At 42.3% G+C, this 13,404-nt stretch overlaps 1 protein-coding gene across 1 annotated transcript in view; it reads left to right on the plus strand.

Annotated features, from left to right (window-relative positions):
* The window catches only part of LOC124268440, a 39,128-nt gene that overhangs the window by 15,056 nt on the left and 10,668 nt on the right, over positions 1-13,404 (plus strand). Inside the window, exons 7-8 of the mRNA XM_046703399.1 lie at positions 9,807-9,998; positions 10,635-10,804. Coding sequence (XP_046559355.1) covers positions 9,807-9,998; positions 10,635-10,804 — 362 coding nt within the window. The remainder of the gene's footprint in view (positions 1-9,806; positions 9,999-10,634; positions 10,805-13,404) is intronic.

Here is a 13,404-nt window from a genome sequence, read left to right on the forward strand (position 1 = left end):
CCCGTGGTGCGGGGGAATCCTTCATTGACAGCCTTGGAAACAGTATACAACTACGGCCTGTTAACATCATGGGAATCTAATAGATGTCTAGCCTTGACAGCAGGATAAACAATGTTTATTTTGGAAGTTGTCGCTAATAAAAGTCGGTATGAGTACCTGTCCCCTTTGATGCTACACTGGAGCCAGCCTTGCTATAAATAGACAACGCTTCGATGTATGCTGATCAACACAGATCGCCTGCGTATATAAGGGGAAGAATGATATATCATCACTGCAATCAGAGGTTAGCACTTCCAATGGAACGTCCTACCTATCGTCGGCTCTATGTTTATTCATACGAATAAGAGCCTATCGGCACCTATCAGCATCGAGGTCTACGCAGTGCCGGTTATCTGGACGATGGCATACAGGTTCTTCAAAGTGCCAGTCAACTCAGACAGCAGCTGAACTTCACAATTAAGTTGCTCACGCAACTAGGATGGTTAGTGAACCTGATGAAGTTGGAGTTAGAATCAAACAAGATCTTCAATTGCTGGGAATAAGAATTATCACAACACAGAATCGAATTGTGGTCCCAGAAGATCATTGGGTCAAGATACAAGCCATGATTCCACAAGCAGTCATCCCTCGGATCCCTAACCTCGGCGCAGGACTTGACTCGCGCACAGGAAGGTTACAACTAAGGCCGCTGCAACGGTTCCTGACTAAACATCTGGACAGCGTCGACCCTATCACACACGCCACTTTGATGTAAGTCAACCCCCACTCATTCAATCACTCTGGTACCCGTGAAGATCCGGGTTAGAATTCGGCAATTCAGCAACCCATGCTTGTCATAAGAGACGACTAACAGGATCTGGTGGTCAGGCTCGCTGGGTTGACACATTTCATTGCATTCCAATTGTGTACATCGATGTCCATGCTGGATTGTCTGGTCCAGATCTGATTATTTACAGACCGCCGCCGCCATATAGCTGGAATATTGCTGAGTGTGGCGTAAAACTCACCCTCTCACTCACTCACTCACTCACTCACTCATTCACTCTGGTGTGCTAGGAGTTGAAGCAGAAGTCTGAGAGCATGTTTGTGGAGGAGAACGATATCCTGGACTATTCCTCAAGTGGCGGAGTACCTGTGTCATCTTAGTCAGACTAGACATCTGAAAGGTTCGACACTAGCTACATATCTCGCTGCAATCACTACAGTGATTACCATGGAAACAGGCATCAAGTTGACGAAAGTACCAGAATTAATTGCTCTGCTGAGATCTCTTAAACTGGAGGACCAGCAAAAGAAGTTCAGAGCTCCGGCCTGGGATCTGAATGTAATTCTACGTCATCTTAAAAGTGATGCCTACGAACCTCTAGATCAGACTACCTTCGAGCTGCTGACACAGAAGATTCTGTTCCTGCTTGCGCTAGCCACGGCAGCTCGGATATCAGAGATACATACGTTGGACTTTGGTCGAACCAGATTCGATACGGGGCAACATGCTGCAGTTCATCTAGGACTTAGATGGGACTTCATTGCCAAGAACCAACTACCTGGTCAGCCAGATAGACAGATCCACGTATCTGCGCTATCTACAATCCTCGGACCAGAGGATATAGAGGACCTATCCTTGTGTCCGGTCAGAACCCTGAAGAGATGTCTTCAAAAGACTAAGACAAGGAGACAGAAATTCAAGCGCCTGTTCATCCCATTATCCACAGAGACATCAGCAGAAGTCTCAAGAACGACGATATCGTTTGTGATTAGAGCCGTCATATTGAGAGCCTATAAAGCAGCAGGACTAGAACCTCCTAGAGCTTCCAACCCACATGAAGTCAGAGCACTGGCGTCAACATTGGCTCTGCACGGAAATTGCTCTATATCAGCAATTATGGAGGGCTGCTTTTGGAAGTTTGATACGGTGTTTGCCAACCACTACCTCCGAGACATAGCCACTGAAGACATCTCAGGCATTCACCAATTTGGGCCTCTCGTTGTAGCACAGCAACTAACGGTTCCTCAAAGGCGCTGAGTTGGAAAGTCTCACCATTTATCACGTTGACTTGTTGATAACTTTTACTAAGGAAAAGTATTAGTTTGAAAGTCCATGCGCACAGTCTAGGACAGACTAGCATGAGTGATTAAAGATCCTGTACGGGTAAAGATCTTACCTGAACGTGAAGGGGTCCCAACTCATTTATGATAAAGATCTTATCATAATCTATGGGTTGTTATAGATATCTAGTAAAAAGAAGATACTAGTATATCTTAAGCCACATGAATCAAGATGATTCAACTTGTCTGAGATGGAAGTAAGACAAGAAAGTGGTCCCCCCGAGTTATAACAGAAGCTGGAAGAATAGGGTCACGGAAATGCCATTTCGCAGTTCCCATGGGGGGGATACAGGACGTATCTAAGGACAACTGATGAATCCACGAAGTGGCTTGACCCACCACCAATCCGTCGGATTCTATAAGCAAAAGATCATGAGTCAGGATAAGAAAAAATATGTAATTTTTCAAGTAAAATTGATATTTTTATACTTATCTTGACTCATGACGAGAAGCCCTCCCAACCTCCCCGCTGGAAACACTTCGGATTGCACAGCAGATCCAAGTGCTTGGGCAGGAAAATCAGGAGAGTGACAAGTAAGGCTGGTCACATGACTGTTTACGCGGGAAAAGGGAGGTAACTCGTGGGTGAGTGTATTTTTACGTCTGCTTCCGGAACTTCAAGGGATTCAAGTGTTCCATTAGCATTCGCAAGAAAAAGGGAGATAAGCAAAAGATCATGAGTCAGGATATGTATTAAAATATCAGTTTTACTTGAAAAATTCCATATTTTTCCTTATCCTGACTCATGCTCTTTTTGCTTGTCTCCTTCCTTTTGCGAACATAGTGGAACACTTGTATCTCCCTAATTGAAGTTCCCTTCAATGTAAAATCACTAATTAGTACACCACGAGTTACCTCCCTTCCACAAGCGCGGGAACGAGGGCGCCACCTCTACCCATGTGCCTCACTCTCTCCTTCTTCGCCCAGTGAGCTGGACGTGAGAGCGCCTGTGTCTCCCGACACACTATATCCTTTGATTATATTTAGTTAGTTACCTCGTATAGAGATCTATAGAGGTTTAGCTAGTATCTTTCAACAATTATATATTGATATTTAGTCGTGTTTCTACTGTTTATGCGGGGACGCCGTGCTGTTGCAGTGGATTACGTTGATAAAAATTCTGTACTGTTGCACATTACGTTTTTTATTCTGCTGCTGATCCGCATTTAATATGCCCTAGCTGTACTGCGCCATGTTTCATGTGATTCACGTTGCAGTTGCGATACTAATTTATCCAATTCTACCTTTAATAAATAATTACTTTGCGTTTGAGACGCACAGCAGATAGGTCGCGTGCAGAGTCTAGCCATGACTGATACACCTGAACCCCTCGCCAGTCTACTGCTGTTGGTCGACCCCCTCCGATCTGGTGTTCCGCTAGAGTGGTAGAGAGTGGGGCGTAGTCCGCCCGCCTCAAAGCGTCCTGCTTCCCCAGACATCCCATCGTCCGCAGGCGAAGACTAGAGGGTTTCTACTGCATCTCAACGCGACCTCTGAGGGGAAATCAACGAAGTCTACTTGAACTTTCTCAGCCGAGATTGTTCCCGTCGCAGATTTGGGCCTGTATGATGATCAGCCGATCATCATACCTGATGTACATCAAAAGAATGACCGATGTCGACAACAGTGATGTCAGCGCAGATCAACATGCAGCCTGATGTACCAACGCTGATATTCTATGATCTTCCTGAGGGTCCCGTCCTTGGCCGCTACCAACACTCAACGCAGACTTCGCACCCCAGGGCAGCGTCCGACCTCTGAGGGGAAATCAACGAAGTCTACTAGGACTTTCTCAACCGAGATTGTTCCAGCCGCTGAACTGGGCCTCTACGATGATCAGCCGATCATCATCCCCGCGTACGCCACAAGAAGCGACCGGAGACAGCTACAGTGACATCAACAGAGATCGCCATGCAGCCTGAGGTCTCTACACTGACGTCAGACGACTTCCCTGAGGGCCCCGCCGCTAACATCGCAGAGAGGGCACCGACTAATTCGTCGCAGACCATCCCAGATGAACTGTTGCGGCAAATCATGATCATGATGGAGGGCCACTACAGACTGGGAAGCAGCCAGCCCAAGGCCTGAGCCTTCGCGAAGGTTCCAACGCAGACGACACCCCAGAGGCACCCCCATCAGCGTAACAGCCACGACGAAGCCACCTTCGCGAAGGAAGTCGCAGACCACCTCCACGAAGGACCCAGATGTACAGGCGGGATAGATCATCACCTTCCTCGGCTTCATCCTTAGATGCGGACTCAGACCATCAGACCTCACGGAAGCCTTCGCGAAGGTCAAATCGCCGTTCCCCAGGACCGGACGCAGAGGAAGCTTCGCGAAGGCCTTCGCGAAGGACACCTGACTACACAAGAGCTTCGCGAAGCTATCAACATTCTCCTCACAGGTCTCCGAGAAGGTCAACCCATAGACGCAGATCACCAACACGATCTCCGCGCCGTTAACCGCGCCGATCTCTTCGTACATCACCACGTCGATCGTCTCACAGGTCACCACACAAGTCTGCACACAAGTCTACAGTCAGGTCTCCCCGAGCATCACCCGACATAGAGATAGAAATACACAGTCCACCATCAGAAGAGCATCAACATCTCATCAGCGATGCTGGGATAGAAAATGATGGAGGCATCATTTTCTCAGACGCTGAGATACGATATTGGATGGTAAACAACCTAGATCTCTCTTCACCTTCCAAGAGTGGCAACTCGGCGCAGACATACCTGATAAAGGAAGACGAGGCAGACGCCATCACCTTACCTCCGATCGACTCGATTGCTGCGGTGCCACAGTATGTGGACACAGCCTACCATAAAGCCATAACAGTTCAAACGCCAGAGGCGTATGTTCTTGGCATTAATAGATCTAGAACGATCAATGAGATTCTTATCACCAGATTTCGTGACACGACTTCTGAAGATGATAGGATGATCTACTCGGCTCTACTTATGCAGAACCAGCAAGAACCACACCCTGTATGAAGCTAACGCTCATATATTGATCGGATTCTAGACACTTCGCTAAGGAAGTCCCAGGCCACCTCCGCGAAGGAGCTAGAGCCTCACCAGTTACAAGGGGGGCGTCACGGAGGAGTAGCGCTTCACCGACCCCCCACATATTGCTGAGTGCGGCGTAAAACAAAACACTCACTCACTCACTCCTGTTGAACACAGAGGTCGTTCGCGAAGCAAGCGCTCATATATTATATATATACTGATCGGGCTCTGACTCGATACCTTCGCGAAGGTCGCGAAGGCTAAGTGGCTCCAAGTCTACCTCACACAGGAAATCTAGAATGGATGCTTCGAGAGCTTAAGCGAAGTCTCCGGCGTCCACCGAGGAATTCTCCTCCAAGGTCTCCATATATTAGCCACTTCGTCATATATAGCTACTCGTCAGTCCGTTCAAGACATCGCATAAGTTGTCTATCAACTGTATGCCATATGCCGTCTATAAGCCTACGCGAAGACAATTGCACAGGCTATTTACAACACAAAACGTCGCTATATTAATTAATCAACGGCGTTGCATAGATCTTCACAGAAATCAACCTTTCCGTATAGATTGCTAGAATATGCAATCCCGACTTCTGATCGATTATCTACATGCGTGACCATTCGCAGATCTGCAGACAATTCAATATCGAAATTGAACAGCAGCCTTGTTACAGCGAGTATAACTCATAATCGTCAAAGTTTCTGAGAAGAAATATGTACAAGTTCAGCTTTAATTCTACAATTATGGCGATACATTCATGTATACAGTCTACAAGCTGACAACTTGCAAGTTTATTGTACCTTTATATAAAGGAAGTCGAATTATATTCAAAACTGAAGTTACATTCACGACAGCCAGGAAAATAACCTACCCAGCATTAATATTACAGAGCGGGTATTTCGCGGAGGTTTTCAGCGAGTTTACCTTAACCCTCGAAACACGTGGTCACTTTCGGGTAACCGAAGCTACGGTGAAGACCGGCGATTATGCTAATATCAACGGCGGCAAGATTTTATACAAGGTTTTTCCTGCTACACCGGTGACATCACAGCGCGGTATTCTACAGAATCAAAATGCCTTGTTCTGATTGGACCGCGTTGGACAACGAGCCACTCACATGAGAGGTCGATCTTAGTTCACAGTTCAAGACTTACGTTACAAGTGACAACTATATATCAGTGAGCGAGCAAGCCTCCTTACAGTCCAGTTAATCTGAACCTTCATGATTGGGCTGCTTTCTTCAGGTTAGAGACCTCCCTGTCAAGTTAGGGAGGAGGCACGGCAGTCAGGCAATTTTACATAAAGTTCAACGAGGACAGACACACCTGGTTGTGCACCTACATCGTCAAGGACTTACGCGGCGAATAACCTAGACGGCGGGATACAAGTGGATCTAAATCCACAGCGTCTCAGACTACAGCTGAATTTCATAATCAAGCTACTAACACAACTAGATGGTTAGTAAACCTACTTAAACTTTCTGATTGGAGAATTAAAACGGAAGTTTCACCCTCCAACTTGGGGATCTGAATATAGTACTCCAACACCTCACAAGTGAGGTTTATGAACACGCCTGGATGACATACTTGGACTCCATGATACGATGATTCTATCACGATGGCCAGCAAGAGCACTGTAAATTTATCTCCACCGAAACAAACAGAAGGGAATAATACAACAGATTATTTCCTCTATCATCAACTTACGCAGAATGAAATCTCACGTACTATATCTCCGTTTGGATCAGAACTGTCATACTACGTGCATACAAGACGGATGGACCCAATCCGACCCTCCATGAGCTTTTAATACTCATGATATTAGAGCGCTAACTTCTACAATTGATCTACACAATATTATTTGAAATAATGGAGGGTTTATTTTCTGGAGATCCGATATGGTGGTTGCCAACCATTATCTGAGAGATATCATCACCGAGGACGTCTCAGGTATCCACCAATTCGATCCCATGGTCCTCGCACAACAGTTGACAGTTCCTCGGAGAAGATAAGTCAATCTTACAGATTTCTACTTATCTTATAACAGTACTAAATAGCTACATGCTATATATAATTTGCTTAAGTTCTTTTTATCATCACAGTACTATGATTATTACATCATACAATATATAAGTTAACAACTCTACAGAGTTGGTTATTATATATTTACCTTAACTTAATTATATCTTAAGCATAGTACTATACTCAGATTGTAAAAATATATAAGCTAACAAACTCTACAGAGTTTGGGCTATTATATAGGTAGCTTAAGCTTATTCATATCTTAAGCTCAGTACTATGTTTATATCATATCAGTATATTAGCTAACAAACTCTAAAGAGTTTTTGCTATTTGGCTTAAGGCTCATCATATCTTAAGCAATATGGTTACATTATAACATGTATTAGCTAACAAACTCTACGGAGTTTTTTACTATTATATATGTAACTTAAGCTTATTCATATCTTAAGCGCAATACTATGTTTATATCATATAGGTATATTAGCTATCAAAACTCTAAAAGAGTTTTTTGCTATTATATATTGGCTTAAGTTTCATCATAATTTAAACTTTATGGTTACATTATAACTTGTATTAGCTAACAAACTCTACGGAGTTTTTGCTATTATATATGTAGCTTAAGTTTTCCTTCAAATCTTAAGCTCAATACTATGTTTATATCATATAAGTATATTAGCTAACAAACTCTACGAGGTTTTGCTATTATATATGTAGCTTAAGGTTTCCTTCAAAGCTCAATACTATGTTTATATCATATAAGTATATTAGCTAACAAACTCTCTACGGAGTGTTTGCTATTATATATGTAGCTTAAGGTTTCCTTCATAAACTCAATACTAGGTTTATATCATATAAGTATTTTAGCTAACAAACTCTAAAGGGTTTTGCTATTATTATACAATTAGCTTAAGTTTCATCATATCTTAAGCAGTATGGTTACATTATAAAATGTATTAGCTAACAAAACTCTACGAGTTTTGCTATTATATATATAGCTTAAGTTTAATTATATCTTAAGCTCAGTACTATGGTTATAACATAAAAGTATATTAGTTAATAAACTCTAAGGAGGTTTTTGCTATATACATTTAGCTTAAGTCTAATCTTATCTTAAGCTTAGTACTATGGTTACATTATAAATCTATAAGCTAATAAACTCTACAGAGTTTTGGCTATTATATATGTAGCTTAAGTTAATTATATCTTAAGCACAGTACTATACTCATATTGTAAAAATATATTAGCTAACAAACTCTACAGAGTTTTGCTATTATATAGGTAGCTAAAGCTTATTCATATCTTAAGCTCAGCACTATGTCTATATCATATAAGTACATTAACTAACAAACTCTAAAAGAGTTTTGCTATTATATAATTACCTTAAGTTTAATCATATCTTAAGCTTAGTACTATGTTTATATTTTAAAGTAATTTAGCTAACAAACTCTAAGGAGTTTATACTAGCATATTAACAAGCTTAAGTCTATTAGTCTTAAGCATTGTATTAATGTTATATATACTTTATCATAATAAGTACATTGTAATAACCTTTATATGGCAGCTGATAAGTTAGCAGCAGGAATTCATCAATTCAGTGCCTTTATGAAGTTCCCATAGGGTTATTACAATCATCACAGTTCAAATCACTAATTATTAAAATCCAAAGTATTATATATTCCCACCTCCGCTCTGTTGGATTCTACAAGCAAAAAGAGCATGAGTCAGGATAAGGAAAAATATGTAATTTTTTTGAGTAAAATTGATATTTTATACTTATCCTGACTCATGAGGTCAGCCCTCCCATCCTCCCCCCAAATAACACTTTGGATTTCCTGTAAATTCAAATGTTGGGCTCAGTATATGGAGGAGAGAGTGAGGCACATGGGTAGGAAAAATATGGAGTAAAATTGATATTTTATGCTTATCCTGACTCATGAGTCAACCCTCCCATCCTCCCCAAATAACACTTTGGATTTCCCTGTAAATTCAAATGTTGGTATAGGGAGAGTACATGGGTAGAGGTGGCGCCCTCGTTCCCGCGCTTGTGGAAGGGAGGTAACTCGTGGTGTACTAATTAGTGATTTTACATTGAAGGGAACTTCAATTAGGGAGATACAAGTGTTCCACTATGTTCGCAAGAGGAAGGAGACAAGCAAAAAGAGCATGAGTCAGGATAAGTATAAAATATCAATTTTACTCAAAAAATTACATTTTTATGGCAAGACTACATTATTACATATTGTTTGTATATATTAATGTGAATACTCTTTATAAAAGGTAGGTGAACTGTTCTTTGATACCATGAAAGATGACATATGCTGTGTTACTGATAATCAACCTTTTGGACAACGTTTCGTCGGCTCCTGGGCATGAGGCTCTGGAGACCTATTCTGAGTTTGATATACAGTGATATACTAGCTGTGGATCATCTGGTTAACTTGTCATTAAGCTGGCAAATTGCTGTGTACAGTGTCCAGCGACTTTGATGTAAGTCCCTTCAGTAGCACAGTGTGACTGCTGGTTCAACGAACAGGATGTATATCTCGGGCAAGGACAATGTCTAAGCTTCACACACATATCAATAAGAATGTCTAGAAAAATTCAGAAAATGGACACCGGTCCTGAGAGTCCCCCATTTGTTTACAACATTTACTGTAATATACCCAGGGAGGTGGCAAAGTTCAGCCTGTTGTGACGAAGCACGTGACAGACCTTCTGCAGAAGATCGACCCAATCGTATCCCAGCTGAGCAAAGACATCCGAGATCTGTTTGACCGCTGCCTAAATCCCATCATAAAAGATGGATCCCAGCTTGCGGGTCAGAGAGCTCGGACCACCAGTGACAGGTGGGGTAGCAAGGTGGGTGTGCATACATGCCAATCATTAGGACTGTTGCAGAACAGTTCTGTGTGAACCACATGCCACAAACCCACAATCACAGGGTTCTGGCATGAGCTAGGGATGCAACTCTGGTTATCATCCAAAACTGTGTTCCACAGGAGATATTGCTTGTGTGAAATCAAACAATGTCTCCTAGGAGATATCATTTTGACAGTAGATTTTGTACAGTGCCCTGACAATGCTATGATGTCATGAACTTGATGACATCACAATGCTATGACATCGCTGCACTGCAAGTCTAACGGCAGAACCGTGTTCAGAGATGTACATATTTTATTGAAAACTAATGAAGAGTGATTTTTGATGATAAATAGAATCTCACCCTCGTGTCTTCTGATGTCAAATATATCAGCACTCATTGATACAAGTAAAACTATGCTCGGCAAGCCTCGATATTTGTTACTTTAATGACCCGTGGTGATATGTTTGATATCAAAAGACAGTCGGGTGAGATTCTCTTCGTATGAGATTTTGAGAACCCTGGGTGATCAGATGAAATGAACAAGATGCACGCTAATGGTGATTGCTAGTGATTACCAGAATGCATGTAGGGGTTGGTATCTCTTCATTCTTAGTCCTAAGTCACTATTGCAGGTGAACAAAGAAAACCGGCGCCTTGGTGGCCTGGCTTTCATGACGTATCGAGCAACGGTTTCAAGGCAGGGCAAGTATAGCTCGCCGACGGCTGGAGTCATTGACTTCAACACTGACCTGGCACAACCCCTCCTGGAAGCTGTCGCAAGCAGCTGGAGCCAGGTGTTTGGGTGAGTCCTGTGATGCGCTGGACTGTTGTTTTCACTAGTTTCAAAGTTTTGTGGAAGTACACTACTCTTGCTATTTTCTGTTTGTTTTAAATAATGTGTCATGGCAAGGATTAAATACATACCCTGTAAATCTCCCAGAAGACATTGTATTACTACATGTAATTACACTATTACACATTGATATCGAGATGCGATTTTGTCTTGGATTCATCAGTCGAATTTATGTGGCGGCATATTAACGGCAGTATTTTTACAGTATCAAAATTGTTTTGGCTGAATAAGCATTCAAATCTTGCTTTTAGTGTTGTTATTAGTCCCAAACATGCAGATATTGACATCTGATTACCTTCGTGATGATATACTTAGGTTACCCTCAGGTGCTTTATAGTAATAATAATAATAATAATAGGGGCCTGATGATGTACGTCTCTTCGTGGTGGGCCTAGATAGGGGAATTATATTCCCTGAACTGAATGTACATCACCCAGTTAGGGCTGACCCCCCGAAGCTGATTTTCTTAATGGGTTACAAACAGAGAAAAAGAAATCAATCTTTCACTTCCGCAGCCAAGTCAGCCTTCCTCCGGTAGTCAAACCAACCACACTGGAGATGGGACTTGCCCAAGGGGAAGGCACAGTGCCCGATCAAGACTATCTTGGTCAAACCATTTTAGAACCACACTACTTGAGTGTGCGAGAGCGACAGGGTGGCCTGATAATCCACGAATAAACGGCAAGTCGCTTAAGCTGCATTGGGACAATGCCATGCCCATGTATGCTTTCCTGACGGAGCAAAATCTCCAAGATCAATTCCGGCGGCTTAAAAATCTCATGCCCCGTGAGCCAGTTAAACCCACAACTGGTGCCCGTCAGGAACCTTTGCATGAGCAGAATGTTCAAGTGGTAGCAGACCCAAAACTTCTGATGGACGTCCGTGTTAACCTCTCTCCTCTTCTTGATGGAAACTCTTCCAGCATAGAGCCAACTAGCCCCGAAATTTCGGACCCTCACTCTTTCTTTTCCTCTTCCTCAGTTGCAGATATTTCCGAAAATCCTGTGTACATTTTGTTTCATTCTATTTATGATGAGATATCTGATTTACCTTTAGAAAAACGGAGGCCAATTAAACAAACAACTGAATCGTTTCCCAAAAATGAAATTAATTTATTAAATGACATTATTTTTATGACACTTTCTGCGGACTGTTCATTACATGAAGTTAATTGTTGTGTCTATGCTGCCGCTCGAACCTTGGAGGAACTTCACACAGTTTCCAAATAAAGAACATCCACTCCTAAGAACAATACACCAAAGAAAAACCGGTTTCAAGAGAAATTAACAGAAACTAGAAAATACATTTCCTGGATAGAGCTTTGCCTGAAGTTAAGATCATCAGGGAGTCCCATGTCTAAACGACAAAAGTCAACTTGGAGAAAATTAAAATTACAATATAGGACAACCAAAGAAAAGATACTTCTCCAAATTGCCGATTCCCTTGAGGCAAAAATAAAGGTTTGGACTGAAAGAAAGAAAAAATGGGAAAAGAAAAATAAATTCATCAAACAAAATAAACATTTTAGAAATAATGAAAAACACTTTAACAGGCAACTTAAAACAACGGTGATGGTGAGCATGATAAGCGGCCTCCCATGGATGCCAATGAGAGGTTCTGGAAATAGTTGTGGTCTGTACCCAGCGACTGTAACATGGAGGCACCATGGGTCTGTGATTATGACCATGCAATGCATGAGAAAGTAACTAGGTCGTTTGTCTGTTACATCCCACCAGATTGCCTGAAAAGTGTCATCAAAAAGTCTAAATCTAATACAGCTCCAGGGCCTGATGGCATTCGAAACTGGTATTGGAAACTGTTCCCCTGTGTCCAAACACCATTACTTCACTGTTTCACTGTTCCTCCATGGTTCTGCAAAGGTCGCACAATACTCCTTCCCAAGAAAGGAGACTTGACTGGTCCCCAAAATTCCGCCCTACCACATGTTTGAATACTCAGTATAAAATCTTCACAGGGTGTTTAACAAGTCTCGTGTCATCTTACTGCTCTTCCAATGATAAAATTTACAGAGAGCAGAAGGGAGCGAGAAAGGGATGTTGAGGGTGCAAGGATCAACTTCTTGTACAGAAAATGATTTTGGAAGAGGCTAAAACATATCACCGCAACCTCTCCATGTGCTGGATTGACTACAAGAAAGCATACGACTCTGTCCCTCATGAATGGATTCTGAAGTCTCTTCATTGTATTGACCTCCCTGAGCGACTACTTGATTTACTCAAGTCTTTAATGAGTTGCTGGTCGACTCAACTTGAGATGTACTCACAAGGGCAGGTGCAGACTTCGAAATCCATTCAAATCAGAAGGGGAATTTTCCAGTGGGACTCCTTCAGTCCTTTGCTTTTTTGTTTGTCTCTAAATCCTTTGAGCTTTCTGCTCAACAGAGAGGAGGGTTACCATCCCGGACCTCCTCAGCACAGATCCCCAACACCGCTTACTCATCTCCTTTACATGGATGACATCAAGCTCCTTGCCAAAGGAGATACCAGTTTGAAAGAACAGGTACTCCTTGTCGAGTCCTTTTCTAATGA

Source organism: Haliotis rubra, unplaced genomic scaffold, assembly GCF_003918875.1.
Source record: "Haliotis rubra isolate DU_JTF1 unplaced genomic scaffold, ASM391887v1 Scf138, whole genome shotgun sequence".
NCBI classification, from domain to species: Eukaryota; Metazoa; Mollusca; class Gastropoda; order Lepetellida; family Haliotidae; genus Haliotis; species Haliotis rubra.